The sequence below is a fragment of the Macrobrachium rosenbergii genome, chromosome 51 (genome assembly GCF_040412425.1).
Source record: "Macrobrachium rosenbergii isolate ZJJX-2024 chromosome 51, ASM4041242v1, whole genome shotgun sequence".
In the NCBI taxonomy this organism is placed as follows: Eukaryota; Metazoa; Arthropoda; class Malacostraca; order Decapoda; family Palaemonidae; genus Macrobrachium; species Macrobrachium rosenbergii.
In genome coordinates, this window is record NC_089791.1 from 4,884,518 (window position 1) to 4,903,568 (window position 19,051).

The following is a 19,051-nucleotide window of genomic DNA, read 5'->3' on the forward strand; positions in this document are numbered from 1 at the left end:
TTGATTATCATTATCACCTTCCTCTTCACAATGCTCTGGTTGCTCACACAAAGGGACGAGGAGGAAAGATAAATCTAAAAGTTTTTGTAGGAGGTCCAAGAAGGGTTGCCATGATAGAAGATCCTCAAGACATGTCATCATGTAGACATCGTTCTTATACTCACTCCAGTGGTTGTAGGCGGAGCTCATTCCCTGTCTTGTGAACACCCTCTCTCTCTCTCTCTCTCTCTTCTTGTGCTTGATCTCAGGACAGGGTACAGGGGGAGCCTTCTCACCCCTCTCCACCACACTCCTTGAGGAGTTGGGGTAGGTACCATTACTATCCAGTACATGAGAGGTTCCAGTAGAGAGGACACTCATGCTCTCCCTCAAACCCCCTTCTGTAGGTGGGAAGAGGTGATCTGGCTTCCTAGTCACTTGCTTTCATAGAGTATTCACTTGTGAGACAGATCTCAGTCCCTTCTATCTCCCATGCTTGAGTTTCTCCTCACCCTCCAGTGGAGAGCCAGGAATCAATGCTCAGTCAGTCAGCTCATCTATTTGAATACAAGTTTGAACAGGGATAATGGCTAAAGGAATATCTCGGATTCGACATCTCGTTGTGCTCCCACTGCAAAATGCTTGCTTGGCTCTTCCAGAGAAGATTAGTGTGTTAAGGGTCTGGGTCCTCGAGAATTATATCTTCAGCTGAAGAAATGTCTTTTCATTCCTTAGAACCTACTCCTTTGAAAGATCCTTCACCTCCAGGACCTCTGCTGACTGAGTTAGAATAACATTTTCAGGAGATTATTGTATTCATTCATGAGTGTTGTAATCTAGGGAGGGCAACCTAAGCTGTTTGTCTGCCTGCAGTCTCATCTATGGAGTTGGCTATAGGTGCATCAGTCGGTAAATCCCCCTTGGTCGCAGTTGACACACCATGTGGAGGAGAACAACTTTGTTTCCAGACATGGTACTCTCTTGCCTCCAGAAGGTCATGCAAACTCCTTCTCCAATTGTTGTCAAGACAGAATTCATACAACAGAGTCTATTTCTCTTCAGTTAGATTCATCAGTTTGTCAACTAACTTATGACTTACCCCTCTAGAGACTTCGTCAGGAAGATGTAGCTTTCAATTCCACGGAAACAAATGTCTTAGAATGTATTGCTATGTCTGCCATTCAAGCAGTTTCATGGATGGATCTTTGATTGAAACTGTTGACAGAATTTTTAGTGACAGGTCTTGCAACTTCAGAAAAGAAGACTGTTTGGGAGGTTTTTGGTGTCTGGAGGAAGGGCTTTCACTTTTCTTGCTTATCAGTGCTCAAACCAGTGGATAAACATTATGCTTTGTAGGGAAAAGAAGGTTCTCTACCCTCTTTCCAGGAAAATTTCTAATGACCATTTGCTTGCCCTTCAAAATAGTCTAGTGATCAGTTCCTCACTATTGTTTCCTAAGAATTGTTTTCATACAGCAATTGAGTTAAGAGAGGATTCTAGAGATTCTGTCCTCAACCAGACTGATTTTTAAACCTTCTGATAAGTCCTCAGGTCATAAATATTGATCCATTAAGGTCCTCCTCCGCCACTACAACAAGGAAATCTGTATTTAAACCAAGACATTCTATGCAAGCTTCTGCATCTAAGAAGGGTGATGAGGCTTCCCAGTCATTTCATTCCTCCCAGCCCTTTCATCCTCCATCAAGGCCTTCTTCTCTTACAACAAGGAAAGCTATATTTAAAACCAAGACTTTCTATGCAGACTTCTACATCTAAGAAGGATGATGAGGCTTCCCAGTCAATTCATCCCTCCCAGCTCTTTCATCCTCCCGTTTCAGCCCCGCCTAGAAGAGCGTATCCAGAAAATTCACCACTAACAATTCACCATCAACAATTCATCACCAGATATAATCACCATCAAACAAACCACTGTCAAGCATTCCATCGCTAACACTTTTCCATTAGTATAATTTATTAATGCAAATAGTCTAACAGTCTTTCACTCTGATTTTAGTGTCAATATAACTCACCCTAAACAGTTAATAATTTGGCATAGGAACATTAGCAAGGGAGATTCTCTTGAAATAGCCCCTTGGTTTATTCATTTCAATAAAATATTAATAAGCCCTTCTTTGGAAATGGATCTTCAGTTTATTCAGACTGATAATGGGGGGAAAATTGTGTATTGACACAATTCTTTAATACAAATTACAAAGAAAAACAAATGAAAAATTAAAGTGAAGTAAAGTCCAGCCCAAGTGACTACAGTTGGAAACAAATCATTAAGACTGAGTAATCGTAACCTTGTTGCAGATGTTGCCATTGTTGAAACGGCAAGAAATCTGGAATGTTTATGACCTGGTGTTGCATGACTTGCCTTAAATAAACAATTCTGTGGAAGTCTGGCACTGAGCATCTGAGGAATAGATGACTGTATGCCATCCCAACTGATGGAAATTTGTTAATTGCATTAAAAAATAACAAATATCAAATAAAGTAATAACAAATATCAAATAAAGTAATAACAAATATTAAATAAAGTAAGAGTTGAGCAGTATATATTGGTAAGAAACCTGCTAAATAGAAAAAGTATTATGATAATCCCAACAAACTCAGAGGCTTTTTTGAGAAATATGATCCAAACGACTTTGACTACTTGCATGGAGTGTCTCATAACATCCTTTACTTATTTTTTCATATGTCAGTATGTTTTTTCAAAATGTTTATTTTACATTTTTTTAATTTTTATTTTTCTGAAATTTACTTTGACTTTACTCTTTCTATCCAGTATATTTGTATTTTTTATGAAATAAGTGAAATTTATCTTCGTTTCACTGTTTTGCTTCAGTATATTTGTATCTTTAGCAAAATATCAGAAAATACATTTACCACACACACACAGACACACACACACACATGCATACAAACTTCTTTCTTTCCCTGTTTTTGGTAATGAATTACTTGGCGATGATTTGTTTGACAATGGATATGTTCGGTGGTGAATTGTTATGGTTAATTGTTGGCAGCGAATTTTCCCTTCCTCATCTAGGAGGGAAAATCAAGGAGAGAGGCAACTCCCACTGAGAATGGCAATCCCCATCCTCCACTACCACCGGTAGGAGTTGCTTTTCTCATGCTTGGTCCAAGTGGCAACAGGTAGGGGTGGAGCCGTGGCTTTTGTTTGTACTTCAAGACAGTGACAGAATACCATTCAAGGGTTGCTGTCCTCCTCTCTTAATCAATCCTATTCTTTTCCCTTCTTACCATTCACAGTCCTAGAAAACCTCACTTTGGCAGGGCAGGTAAGAGTCAAGTTGGAGAAAGGTGCTGTATAGATAGTGAACCGACCATCTATAGGCCTCTACAGCCAGTTATTTCTAATGGAGAAAGACCAGAGAATGAAGGCCAGTAATTGACCTTTCCTTCTTGAACAAGTTGGTTCAGCAGGCTTAATTTAAGATGGAAACCCGCCTTTTCTTAATTATCTTCTGTCAGAGAGGGAAAATGTCAATAAATCTTCATGATGCATACTTTCAGATGACCTTTCCTGTGGATTCTCCGAAATTTATACTTTTCATTTGCATAGGAATGGGCCTCTAATTCAAAGCACTTTGTTTTGGAATGTCTACAGCTCCAAATTTTCATGAAAGTGTTCAATTTGGTTTTGGACTGGACCCATTCAAGGGCTATGTATCTAGAGGTATCTCGACAATTGGTTAATGCTAGCCTCATGTCAGCATCTGATTCAAGACAAGGATCGGGTTCTGGACCTTTGCATCATGATAAATTGGAAGAAATGCAACCTCAGTACCAAAAAACGGAAAAAGTATCTGGGTATGTTTCTGGACTCAGTCAAGATGAAGTAATTTCCAATAGATTTCTGCATAATCAAGTTGAGGAAGTAGCAACTTTCTCTCTCAACAGGAGCACCTAGTTTAGTTTTTGCAGTTTATTCTTGGTCACGGTTTGTCTCTAGAGAAGCTTGTACCTCAAGGTAATGTCATCTTCAGTCTCCTCGGTGACAACTGAAATGGTTTTTCTTCATTCTTCCTTCCATCTTGTTCTGTTGAACCAGGAAGTGAGGGAAGAACTGCTCTGATGGTTAACTGACAAACTTCTAGAAAGGGTTTTTCTATTTTCCTCTCCCCCATCCCTCAAAGAGGGGATGGTGGCTCACTTGAGAGGGGAATTTGTCTTGGGGTGGTGGAAGGAAGCTCTAGCCCCCTTGCACACCAACATTTTGGAGATGTGATCTGCATGGCTAGAGCTACTTTTTGGAACAGGTTAAAGATCACCCTGTGATGCTGATGAGCAACAACATCATAGCAGTGTCCTAAATCAGAAAACAGGTTGGAACAATGTCCCTGCCTCTCTGCCATCTAGCTGTGATGATTCATAAATGGGCAGCTCTAAGCTCAGTAAAACAGCCAGGTGCATTCCAAGCAACCACAAAGTGTTAGCAGAGCAGCATAGCCACCAAGGTCAGGTGGCAGGTACAGAGTGATCTCTTCATCCTTTATTAACTAAAAAGATGTTCAGATATGGGATCCTGTTCTCTTAGATCTGTTTCCAGCCAGACTAAAAAAACTTCCAGTCTTTTGCTCTCCAATTCCAAATCCATGGGTGGTGATGGAAGATGCATTCCAACATCCCAGGGACAATCTGGATGTTTATGCATTCCCAACCTTCAGTCTCCTTCAAAAGACAATCAACGAAATGTTTATCACCTCAAACCTTTGAATAACCCTGGTACTAGTTCCTATGTGGCTGCAGGCAGAATGGTCTGTCGATTTGCTATCATTTCTCTTAGAGATTCTGAGGGAGCTACCCGCATCATGAAGTGCCCTGTGGGCAAGGAAAGAGGAAAATGTTTCTCCTGGAGAAAATATTCTGGCTGGGTAAAGCAAAGACACTCTTCCTCTTTGACTTAGAATGAGAGCTACATCATGGCAAACTGTTGTGTGGCTATTCCTTGCAACAGGGGGAATTGTCTCATGTTAAAGATGGCGATAAATGAAAGATATATTGAGTCTGTTTCCTTGATAGTAAACTCCTCTTGAAGACATGCCGCTAACTTATCAACTTCAAGGTTGCAAACCTGAAAGAACTATCCAACCTCTACCGAACGATGATTGTCAGTCATGTCCCCAGTGCTCTTCACATGAGAAAAATTATGACCAAAAGCATAATTCCTGCATAGAAGTTAACTAATAAATGTGCCAGTGTTGCATCAAAGGCAGAACAAGTTTAGATTTGATAGTTAGAGGTAGTTCCTAAGATGGCCTGTGTAACTTAGTGATATCTTTGGTACCTGTAAAGAGGAGTACTTTTGTAGATGTCTCTGAAACTGTGATCAGATAGGCTCCATGTATAACACTTAGTACTCGTATTACCAGGTTCGTTTGGAATTTACGAATGTATTAGGTGCAGGGGCTTCTGCTAGGTAAGCCTTCTGGAGAAGTCTGTTATGAGCTTAAAAAGAGGTGAAGCACAACTTTACATTTGCAAGGAAGGAGAGGCTGATCTTAGGCAAGAGCATTATTCTTCTTGCCAAGGCTGTTCGCAGCCACAGTGTTTCCTTAAGAGGGGACCTCTAGACTGTGCACATCATGCTGCACTCATAAGAAAAAATTATATAGCCAGGTACAGTAATCAGAAAAAGATATCCAATTGGATAGTCTAATTAACTACAAAAATAGAATGATTTCACAACAGAATGTGGAAGAATGACAAAGTTACAATCATTCAATACAAAATTCAATAATGAAATAATCAGTGAAAATACCGCAAAACCAACATATAAGAAAAATGTTACTAGAAGTAAGGTAAGTTGTACTGTCCATGAAATAACAAATTATTATCAAAATTGGTTCATTAATCATGATATGCACAAATATAGATTTTTAAAAACAATATTAATGCTTCAAATTCATGTTCATTACTTTGAAATAGCATTTGGTGCATGTTAGCAAATTCAGAGACAATCCTTTCTAAGAAGGAAAAAGATGAGAATCTTTATTGGTGGAAAACTGGATTATTTCTTGTTTTGTATGATCCACTCGCTTAGAAACAGAGGGAATAAAAGGAGAACGCTTATCGTACATGGAATGAGTTTGCATTTAAAAAAGATAATCTTATTTCTAAAATCTTATAGTTGTTTCACCATAAACATGTTACTTTTATATAGCCTTTGTAACAACTTTGGTAGGAGGCTTTGAGGAGCTGTCATTCAAGAAAGATAAAATACCTGGACCAGGGGGAAAGAAGGCAAACTTTTGATGGAAAGAAATTGTATAATACTCAAAAGCACAGCAGAAGCAAATGTCTTCTGTCTCTTTTTCAAAGGAATTGTATTGTCTAGGTGATTAGCTGACCACAAATGTGGGCTATATAAGTAATGAGTTTGTGAAGATACAAATACTATTTTCCCCATGTCGTAACCATGCAGGTTTCTATTCCTTTAGTGGATGCCTATAAATCCTAAGGCCCCAACATGGTAACGAACCCATCAGAAACAGTTTTTTGTCTGTAGCAGACTGGAAGGGGACGCAGTTAATTTTAAGGAAGAAAAATATAGTTTTAGAATCCATTATGGAACTATTCATCTTTGCTACTAGATTCAATTCCCTAGTCGTCTTGATGTAATTTATTACAATAGCAGACAGACATCGTAGATAATGGGATTAGCTGAAGTATTACAGTGATGGTTTTCAAAATAATTATATTTTTCAAAAATACTAGGAACATATTTCGTCATGTGATTACATGCTAAGAGTTTTCATTGTACATTCCTTTCTTTGACATGACAAATTAAAATAGCATTTGGTATTTCGCAAATTCACTATACTTAAATCATTGCGTAACTGACATTCAGAAAAAGCGAGGAAAGTAGTTTCTATATATCATTTTGCCATTGTTATATTATGAATTTTACTAAGGCCACTTCAACAAGTGGATGTATGTGTAGAGATGTCTTTGGAGATGTTTTACCATAATTTTTTTTTATTATGTATTGTTAGCATATCAAGCATGCAGCAATAAGCAACAAGTTGAAAAATGGCATCTGGCCTGTAGTAAATTTTTAACCTTTTATAGTTTTTATTGCAGTGGGTATTTCACCCTATGTGGTAGGTTTGCTCTAAACTTAAGGCTACTGTCGAGAAGACGTCAAGTCGTTATGTCTGGAAGTAACTGCGCTTTTAATTAGGATTCTGTTTTATATTAGTAAATATACTAGTCAATGGTATTCATCAAATGTAATGAGATATATGCTGTATTTATTAGCAATTCAAAATTTTACATTCTGCTCTAAAAAAAAAATACTTGAAGTAATTGGTTTACCAGACTATACAGTATTCTTTTCTTATAGTTCTTGGGTGCGGATTTAGATTTCCATTTTATCCGGTTATGGCTCATGATTTCTGAGGTTGCGTTTTTCATCTTTTGTTTATCCGTTAATGATAATTTTGTAATGTACTGAAAATCTCAAATGCTAATGCTACATCGTTGTTTCCTCTCTTTCAACAGGTACGATCCACATGCAACTCAGTTCATTAATTTTTCACAACTCTCTGACTTCATAGCTAGTCTTGATGCCCCATTCGGGATTCCCAAACCCAACACAGTTGCTCTTGTTTCCTTTGACCTGCCTATTGCAAAAGGGGACAAGATCCACTGCTTAGATATTCTTCATGCCCTTACTAAACATGTCTTAGGTCATGTGGAAGAAACTGAGGAATTTAAAAGGGTGAGTTTTTATTATTTTTGTGTGTGAGTATGTGTGTGTGTGGTAATAGTTCAGTATATTAAACCATTGCAAGATTTTCAGATTCATTTGTATCTGAGGCAGTGATGTATTGGTGGATTTGATATGTGTTGTGTGTGAGCAGTTGTACAATAGCAGTTGTATCATAAATAATTACTCTTATTATTATTACCATAATTACCATTATTATTATTGTGTGATGATTGGTGTTCTTTGTTGATTGACCAGTGTGTCATTGAATTTAGTCTACAGGGGCGTGGTGGTCCACCGAGAATGGGAGGTATTTTATTAGCATAAAGTGTTCGGTGGGCCCCCTAGTCCCTCCCAGTGCCTAGAGCCTGTATTTGATTATGTTATTTGTCAAGTATTGTTAAATGGAGTGTCATTCAGTCTTGTAATGGCTTAAATTTTTCTTAGTTACCGTAACCCTTCATATGTATATAAGATACACTGTATTTAGACTTCCCAAGAGGTCTACCCTCTATCCCCAGTCCTTTTTCCTATAGACAAGGGAACCTTTTCCTGAACTCCTTGTTCATAGTAGCCACGCCCCTGTTATATAGAAGTAATTCTGGGCAGAATGTTAAATATTGCAGATTTTGTATTTGCCTCCTGTTTAAATAGTTTGAACTTTAGTTAATGGAACAAATACAGTGCGTTGTGTACAGCTGGGTGTATTGTGTGATAGGTATTCATGTGTTACAGGTAAGCCAGTACAGGAATACTGTTTTAGCAAGTGATTTCAAGTGTTTCACCTTTCACAAAGTATATTTTCAAAATATTAGTCTAAAATCAATTTTTTCATGTAAATTGAAAGCAAAAATTCTTTTTTTTTATGAATCACTCAGTATGAAATTTGATAGTGGGAGTTTGTTAGGTATTTGAACTCCCCAATACTGTGTTGTTAATTTTAAAGATGAAGTAATCAAGTCTTTAGAACTTTGTTTCTGTTCTTGGAACTACCCATCCAGAATTTAGAAGATCCTGCCATCATGAATCAGGTGATGGGTGTAAGTAAACTGGTAGATTTCATAATCTAGTATGCAAGAGTATTATAATACTTTTTCTAGCTTTCTAAAATACCTCTTGTGATGACATGCTTATGTGCAAAAGTACAGCAGCACAGTATCATTATAGTAATAATTTTGATACAGTACTTATTACTTCTTAGAATTTTATGAGGATATTTTATGCAAGCCTTTAAGGATTTCCAGTTAACCTGTACAAAGTTAGGTAGCTTGAATGCATTCCACCAGTTCTTACACAGTCATGCCTTTTGATGGATAAAATGAAGTATGCCCTAAACATAGATTTCAGGGGTATTATTGGAAAGTATGTAGCAATGCCTTTCCCACAAATTTTATAAAGCAATTTATCATCTAAGCATGATTAATTTCGTTAATTCATCCATATATGCAGCATCACTTGGTAACATCGTACTCTGACTTCAATATGAGTGATGTCTTTCTCAAAAAATATTAAGAATCAGAGTTTAAAAATATCAGCTTATTGTTCCTAGTGTCAGATTAATATACTTAAAGAAGAAGATTAAAGCAAAAAGTATATGTAAAGTCATTAAACATTTTATTATTAGGAAGTAAGTTCCTGTGAATTCTGTAACTTCTTTCCTTACATACCCATTCCAAGATGTTATCTTAGTGGGTTTGTAATTAAAGTGTTACTTCTTTATTTATATTTGGAATATATAACCATTCAAAGTTCTAGAGCAAAGTTATTGTTGTATTGTTTCCATATAAATATTCATACAGTGTGAAAAACAATTAAAACCACCTAGTTTTGCAGTGAATTGTCCAAACACTATGAATTAAGGCATACAATTATCTGTCAGTATTATTGAGATTTAAGGCGTCTTTATATCTTAACATTACAGAATAGTAATAGAAAGGAGATATAAATTGCATGTTAGAATATTTCAATTGCAAGTTTAATACGCAACAATTACAGTTGTGGGATCCAGAGGTGAAAAACACCTTTATATTCTAGGCATGTTTTCATATTATATGCTCTGACTTAAAGTAGAACGTTGAGATTTTATTCTAAACTTTTTCTTATGAATAATAATTTTGCATTGCCTTTACAGGAATCTTTACAAAGATTTATCCTTTAGGGGCTTTAAAAGGTGGGGGACCAATACCTGTGATGTTGTTAATAAAATCATTGTACATATTAAAGAAAGTTATTTACATCACATTAGGTATGGAGAGAGTTAAGGCATCTGTTGGAGCAACCTGGAAATTTTGAAAATCTGCCTCCTTTTTTACAGCCCAATACCTAACTGTATTTATTAGGAGAACATTGAAGAGATTATTTATCAAGTATTTTTGGAAAGGACATTGTTTACAGGCTTACTGATCAGAACTTAGTATCCCTTGTGTAATTTTTTGTCAAATGGCGCAACCATGAAAGTTCTAGTGAAATGTCTTCTAGCAAATCAGACAATGCTCACCATAAGGTGTAGTACAATTATCACACAGTCTTCCCACTGGCTTACTAAAGAGAGTGGAACAGAGATAGATGTTGTCATTGTTGTGGAAAAGATTTGTGATATCATTATGTACATTACTTGGTCTCTGTAAGATGCATATAGGAACAGCTATATTCTTACTATAAGCCTTGCTTATTCCAATTCTGTCCTTGGATCATTGCTCCCTGGCTCTTCTATATGCTCTCCCTAGCTCAAACAGATTCCAACTTTTTGCCAACCTTCCCTTTGGTCATGTCTTGTAGTGCTTATGGTCTGTATTCTATGATGCAAAGGAATGATGGTTGAAATTTAAAGGCCACTTATTTATATAGGAATTCACATATCCTGCAGCTGGCTCTTGTTCTCTAACCAAGATACTAATAATTTTATGTATATTACTGATACCATAACTATGTATGCTGTTAGCATGTAGGCAGAGGCCTTTAGTAGGCTGTACTTAAATATAAGACCAGAACAAATCTTGGTATAGAATAGTGCAATGATAGGCTAGTATCTTTGAAGAAGCTGTAGCACAGTTGGTATCACTTTATTAAATTGAAGTATTTAATGCGTCATTAAAGCTTTTCGTTAATTTTGCAAGGAGGTCTGCCCTTAGTGTTCCTTCAGACACCCTAATAAATTCGCAAATTGGGCTTTTACAGCTCATGTCATATTTTCTATTTTTGTGAGACCTGCCTTTAGATTTGCCTTTGTCATAGTGCTAACTTGATATTATCTCATGACACCACTTTTCGGGCCAATCTAGGTTATGCATTTCACAAAACATTCTATTCTGAATTATTTCTTTGCCTTGTTTTCTTCCCTGTTTTCTGTCTAATGTAACCCAATAGGCAGTTGTAGTCTAAACGTTCATTGTCTGGCTGGTTATGATACTGACCCCATAAGCCTTCTTTCTTGGGTTTTTAATTATGATTTTTCTAATCATGAAATTTATCTTTTTGACTCCCAAGTAGTTATGAATCAGTGAGATTTTATCATAGTTTTGCTCTAAGACATTTATTTTTGTGACACTATAAACTATTAATGACTTCATTATACATTTCCGTAAGCCTTACCATAAGTGAATCCTCTTCTGTTTGGGAGGCACAAAACAAAATTCCATTCAAAATATTATGGCTGGACTCAGATGCTTTAAACTTTGGTTTAGAGGCTTGTGTGGTCCTTTCTGGTCATTGTCCAAAGTTTCCACTGGCTGGATACTGCAAATCTTTGTGCTGCTTGCCAGACATGTTTGTGGTTTCCAGCTGTATAAAAAAGATGATATCAAATGACCCCATTCCTGCATGCAAATTAGTTGTGAGTGTCTCCCTCTACAAACAAACTTTTCTAATGAATTTAGCCACCCCTGAATTTCATGCCGTATATCAAGGGAATGACCAATCCATATTTCCTTACATAAGCTGTCACATTCAGTTCTTTGATTGTGCATATTTAGATTTCACCATCCCCCAAAGAAATGCTGACAGTTTAATGTCCAGCTCTCGTCATGAGAACTATATAGCCAAATGCCCCATGGGTAAAATTATGTCTTGTTGTTGAGTATAAATCAAGATACAGCATCTTCGAGACTATCAGCTTATTCATAATAGACTATTTTATTGTTAGATAATCTTGGTGCAAAGTGTTTTACGGGAATTTTACCGTTTGTAGAAGGCCTTTCCCTCCAGATCAGCAGAATCAGTATACAGTATATGGATCAGTACATCCCCATTTTTCTAAAGGAAGTGATTTTAAAAATCAGATATTACAAGGATGAATTTAGACATATCACTCTTCCAAGTTTGTAAGTTGAGCAATTGCAAATATCGACACAGAATATTGTCCAAATGATCATGCAGTGTAATTAAAGTCATATAAGGTATAGTACAGTATTGACAATGTACGAATGCAATTAGAAAAGCATTTCACATCATCCCAAGTACAGTAAGTAATTACTTGTTTTTCTCGAAAGATGTATTGTCTTTATTTAGGTATATTATAGCTAATGAAAATAGTTACTTTATGACTTTGGATATTAAACAGAAAAGTGTGTATCTTAGCAGGGTCCTGATGTTTGTATTCATTAGATTTGTAGATAGACAAAAATGTGATTTTTCATAGGAAGTATTTTTAATTTAAATAGGCCGTTTTTGATGGCATAAAAAGTCCCACTCCCTTCTCCCATTTCAGAGGGTAATATTAAGGATATGGAAGAAAATATTTTATACAAAACATGCAGCTAGGATAGCAGGAAAAATCTTTTTGAATAATAGTTCTACTGTAATTTACATGAAAAACAAAATCAGCTTATGGTGCAGCATAGCAGAAAATAATTCATAACAAGGTACCAGTAGAGATAAAAATCAGACAAGAAGGGGGAGTCCTGTTTTGTGAAAATATACTTAAATGCAGTAATAAAACATGCCAAGAAGAAATAAAAAATACATTAGGTACTGCAAAAACTTGTTATAAGAGAACAAGCTACCAGTATGGTCTTCATACAAAGAAAAACAATAAGCAGTTTGGAAAACATCACTATTCTGTAACAGAAGTGTTATCTTCAGATCTTGAAAATTCACTAACATTTTCATTTTTCAAAGCCTAAAAACTCATCACTGCCTTTAAATAATGCATGTTGTTGTTACGCTCGTGGTAGCAAGATGCCCTTTTATGAAAAACACCAAATGAGAAATGGCTCATGAGTAGTGCAACAATAGATGGCAGTGGTGCTAGTAAGGCTTCCAGCAACAGTAATCATTGTCGACATTACTCATCTTTGTCACCCTAATTTCAAGTTTATTTAAAAACTAAAAGACAAGTCCAGGTAAAAACACCACAGTAAGATATATGTGGCAGGCATGACATAAATAGACAGTAACATGCATAAGAGTTCAGGAACAGTTACAGTTAACATCTTAGGGTTTGGGTTAAACAAGATACTGTATTCGTCTCAAAGCATCCAGCTTTTATTTGTACGATAATTCTCTCTTTAATTAAAATGCCTGAAACGATAGAAATAGTGATAATGATTATGTTGATAATTTTTGGTAAATGACAGTAATATTAAAGTAATATGAAGTTTGGATAGGTAAAAGTATGGGTAGTCTTACAGCGTCTTGGTAAACATTTGCCTACCCGATACCTAAGCTTTGCACATAAGACTTCGGCGTTTGTTTAACCATTTTTTTTTTATAGCGAGTCTTATATACCATTAAATACAGTACCTTTTCACATCATGTATTTTCGGTAACGAATAAAGAACTATTCATTGAAATTAATTATTACAGCAAAAGCTGAGAACGGGAGTTTTTTTTTTTCCATATCTCTATATCATTTACCATTTGCATTCTATACAAAGATTTCTCCATTTTGTTGCTTGTAAGCCTTGTGATTAGGAGGTTGGTTCATTAAGGAAGGAAAATCTTCATGTATTTAGAATGGCTATGAATTTCATACTTTGTAACGGAGAAAGTACCTACAGCACTTAAGTTTCAGCCCCCAAAACTCATTCTGCTGCCTTTTACTTTTTCCTGTTACAATTTCTCAAATAATTTAGGAAATTTGAAGTGCCTACTCCTTTTATACCAATTGTTGTACATGAATAGTACAATGTTCTTCATTAGGATAGCAAAATATAAACTTTCAAAATGCAGTTCTGCTATCATCCCTAAAAAACAGGCAAAAATTCTGCTAAAACTTAGGGTATGAAACTTAATTTAGTTCCTCGGTCAGACACGTCTAGACAAATTTTATGTTGATTATATCAAAATTGTTTGAAGCGTGATATAGAAATCAGTGCTTTAAGTGATATTTTTTAACTTCTGTTTTGAAATACAAGCTTTTAAAATTGTAGAGGCATACCATGAACAGATGTGTCACAAATTTTACTTTGATTGTTTGAAAGTGACTGAAGTCCAGCTGTATCCTAACATTGCCTTGGGAATGGGGAGAGAGGTGCCATCCCAATTTACCTGAAATTCATTAGACATTCAAGTCATATCAGGATTTTTTCAAACTCGTGAAACTTTTCCATTACATGGGCTCGCAAAACCTATTTTCTCTCTCCATGATAGAAAATTATTAAACTTATTAGACCAGATATCTATTTCTATGTCTATTCTTAGTATGTATTACTCTGTTGGATGGTGACGTCACAACCTCAAAGAAGACATAAAGTTCGGCTCCTCATTGGAAGTAGCAAATAGTACTGTCGTTGATATTAAATTGATAGTTTCAATGGTAAATTAGCTACCAGTGCAATAATAGGAGCCATAATCCTCAAATTATTAAGATAGGTGGTAGTTTAATGTTGTTATGTTAGGCAAGTTTCAATTACAAACACATCTCATTGAGTGTTAACTGGATATTCAGTAATAACTTGAAAGACAATACCAATGAATACACCCTACTAATGTGATACCTTAGTGTAGTTTTGTTAGGCTACCATTGTTTATAAAAATATGCAAGTTTACAAATGTCCAAAATACAGCTGAAACTTAAATTGAACATTTGAGCATGGACATGCCTTTGTAAAATGAATAAATAAATAAAATATATCAGATAATAATAATATTATGTAACTGTTTTAAATGAAGTGCTATACAATTTAGGTTTACATGTGTTTTTTTAAATTAACTTGCTAGGCTAGACCTTAATAGAATACCAGAGCATTACAGTGCTGTATTATTATTGCAATACCGATAGGTTATACATATCAGCCATTACTGCTCTTGTTGCTCAATAAGATGTCAAGGCTCACAATTGTAAAAACTATTTATTATGAAATTCATGATTTTTCTTTGTGGGCTATAGATTTATCTCCTTTATATGTTAATATATTAAACTATTGTACCTTGCACTGGTACCTCTAGCTTAATTCTGATTTAAGGGATGACATCAATAATTATTACTAAGAGAATGTAAGAGACCTGAGATGGTCTCTTACCCAGTTGTCACGGCCATAATACTTATAACAAAGTCAGTCCATTTCATATGGGTGCATGTTCTGCTTATCGAATAGATACAGGCAGCTCGCATTAGACCGTTTCTCTTGGTTCTTTGTCTCTGCTTACTACAGGGCTGCTAATTTGTTAAGCCCAAAGGCTGCTTTCGCCACTACAAACTGCATAATCCACTGTTTTGCAATGAGATGGTACATATCACCTGTCATGAACATATTCCTGCTGGCATGAAGTTGTTGTGTTTTAGGTATTTCCTGGATATGTACACAATAAGCAACTTGCTCTTGGCAGTGAATCACGGTGGAAAGGCTGGATTCAGACTAGCCTTTTGGGTCCAGGGTTTCAGAGGGAGCGCAGGGGGGAGGAGAACACATCTTCCTAGCAGAGCTCTGACAGAGAGTGTTCCCCCTCTTTCTCTAAGCAGATTCCATGTCCTGGCCAGTACGCCTAGATACAGGAATTCAAGGTCTCTGTATATGACTCCTCCAAGGGGGATCAAAAGTCATATATTGGGTTAGATGCCCCAGTACTGGGCATGAAGTGGACACTGCCATTGAGCTTTCCTCTTGAACTAGAAGACCGGGGGACACTTCCTGGGTAATTGCATGATAGGGATCCCTCAAAAGAGAATAAAGACTCTTGCACGCAATAACATGATGTTGAGGAAGGCCCCAACAGGACCCACCCTCTTTCCCCTGAAGTTCCTGTTCCTTCCAGGACTATGGTCCTTCATCAGATGCTTCCAAGTCTTTGTTGTGTATCAACAATGTGGTTACTCAGGCCCAATTTGCCCAGACAGTGGTCCTTAATAAGGAAATTCTGTCTTAGGGTGGTTTGAGTTTCAGAATGAGATAATAAAAAATATTAAGGATGTCCTTAGTACCGAGCACCACTGTATCAGAGATGCTGTTGAATATTCCAGATTGGAATTCAAAACATCCCTGAACATTGAGATGGAGTTTACCTCTAAGAATTGGTGTTTCTCCTACAGATGACTGAGGCAAGGAAGTGGCACTTGTCAGCAATCCACCTCACAGGGTCATTCAATATAATAAGATGCAGTACAGTATTGATTTTCATCATATTTACATGAAAGCAGTTCATAAGAATTGGATTTAAGAGATATGAGAATCACCTTCATGCATGTTTTTAGTAATTTAGGGAATGAGAATAACAGGGATCATTGTCAAGGATTAGAGGATTATGTAGATAATACTGTTGGCAAACCAAGTACGTATTTGTTTAAAAAAATTAAATTCTCGAGGTAGCCAGGAGCAATAAAAGTTTAGCTGAATTAATCAGGTTTTAGGTTTAGTTCTCAGCACTGCCATGTCAGAAATCGTGTACCGGTGGACAGGCTACCTGTTTGTTCTTCTGGGTTGCATAGCAGGGCTGTGTTTATTTCTCGAAAAATTGAAAACAAAACGACCGGTGAAAGGATAAATGATTTCATACCAAACCATCTTTTCTCAAGCATAAATGCTTTCTTTCCACCATAGCTCACAGAAAGTGTTTGCTTTGCAGTTTTTATTTGGAAGCCACCCTGATTTTACTCATATTTATGAATCCTTTGTTTTATTACACTATTAAGAGTTACTCATTCTTTGTGGATTGCTACTTTTAGTACATTAAGTCATATTAAAATTGAATTCCACATAAAGTGAGGGCAATATTCTGTGTTTGATACTTGCTTTTCTTATTGATAATCATGTATATCATCCAAGATTAAGGTTTGAATCTAACTAGAATTATAGCGGATAATTTGATCAAGATAATAAATTATGATGTATGTAATGAAGAGCAAGAGTTTGTAGCCAAGTATGATCGAAGCACATGCAGTCTTGAGCAGAGATTTTACATCTGTGAAGTATTCTTTACTGTTTTGAATTGATAATTCTGGCTTTGAACTGTTAAGCAAGTTTATGGTATCATTGGTATGATAGATACAGAGACCTGGCCTATTTTGAGTCATTTGTTTTTTCCAGAAAATTTACCTCATTCTTTTTGTGCCTGCTTACACAAGGCAGTTATAATATTGCTTTTTTATGCATAATGACTTTGTATACAGCTACAGAGCTGAGATAAGCAGACATTTTATTCCTACCAAAATATACCCTTGTACAGTACAGTACAGTACACTGTACTGTTGCCCCTTACAGTATCTGCAAGAAGAAATTTTTTTTTATTTTGTAGTTGTTGAATCATATATTTTATACACAATTTTTTAGTGAACCCCCTTTTTTTATTTTTTGTTACTTAGTAATCTTCAACAGGGAGACAAGTTTGTATTATAGCAACCTCTAGCCCTTTTCAAATACTGTAGTGTGAAAGATCCCTTATAGTATACATTTAGTAGTAATCATGAACTGAATTTTAAAGTATCCATAAAAAATTGATTCATAACAGGTTTTTTATTTCTTCAAACAGGTTTGTGATAATTATAATGATGATTAAATTTCTTTAATATTTAAAAGCAACACTGCAGGCTTAAACCCCCACCCCCCCTTCACCTTTCAACTGTGATGGATCTTATATTAGCGAAACGGTATTGTGACTCTGCTTTTATTGTGCTGTATCATTATGCTTGTATTTATGTTAGCTTTTATTTTAAAATGTCATGCTTACTAGAATTACACATTTCAAGTGGCAATGTTCACATTCACTTGTTTTTAACTTTGCATTAAATAGCTTACTGCAGTTTTCTTGTCTTGCTGTTGCCGATTTTCCATTTCAGATCCAGTCGTTTTAGCTTTGGCTGTGAACATAGCCAAGTTTTGCATGTTTTTTGCTAAATTGCATTCTTTTTGTCATGTTAATATATAAAACATAGGTAGATGAAACTGGTTGATGTTGATTATTGAATAATATTTTGTTTCTACAATAATTTAACAGTTGTTATAATGTGTTCATGTTTTGTGATGGTGTGTTTGTTGAACGTCATTGTGATTTACTGGAAAGAGAAAATGTCTTTTAGAATGTAAATGGAAATAACTGCACCCTTCAATCTTATAAATTGATCAATAAACAAGAAGAAGATGGGTTCAATGAGACTAAACTTACACAATTTCTTTCCCAAGGTTTGACTATCTGCTCAGTTTTTAAACAATTATTTTTTTCTGTCTGTTTTTAAGATTATTTTCTATTTTTTCTTTGAGCACTGATTTTCTCTTGGACAGAAGGAGTCTTTCTTTTTAATTTGTTCATTTTAAAGACAGGGTGAGTTATTTGAGCTGGCAATAATGAAACTGCACTTTATTTGTCACTTCTGTATATCCTGTTGTTCCTAATTCTTTTGTAATTTTATACCTTGCCGTTTTAAGTTTTAAGTTACATTTTACCAGTTGGTGAGTGCAATCAAGATGCCTAAAGCATAGATGCAGAACATAATGTTTTGCCCTTCTTGCGAAGTTCTAAACAACAGAATTTGCCATTTAAGGAACAGGCAATGTGTTCGGTAAACTGTAATATAATTTTGAGATACAGTACTCTAATTAGACGGTAGCTTCTATTATCAAAATAAACTCTCATGTTTACAGTTTACTATATTTTATGAGATTGAATTTTTGTTTAGAGTAATTGTTGAATAAGAAATAACTGTGGAAAATCTGATTTTTGAGACTAAATTCCATTTCAGCAAATGAAACCTAATTTCTGTTTCAAAAACCAGAAATGGGCAGGAAGTAGTTGAAAATGCTTATCAGTTCTGTACAATACAGCAATGTCATGAACTACGCATAATGATTACAGGGAAATTAAATTTTGTTTTTGCATGATATTAAAATCATTTTTTACCTTTGTGTCAATAAGCATATGTGAATTATTATTATTACTGACCCAACAATCAGCATGGAGTTTTTTTAT

The 19,051-nt window shown here is 35.6% G+C and overlaps 1 protein-coding gene across 5 annotated transcripts in view; it reads left to right on the top strand.

The window, feature by feature from the left end:
* Nucleotides 1-19,051, top strand: part of LOC136833121 (sodium channel protein 1 brain-like) — a 564,124-nt gene that overhangs the window by 477,381 nt on the left and 67,692 nt on the right. For all 5 annotated transcript variants that reach the window (XM_067094770.1, XM_067094772.1, XM_067094774.1 and 2 more), the window contains one exon: nucleotides 7,507-7,726. In XM_067094770.1, coding sequence (XP_066950871.1) covers nucleotides 7,507-7,726 — 220 coding nt within the window. The remainder of the gene's footprint in view (nucleotides 1-7,506; nucleotides 7,727-19,051) is intronic.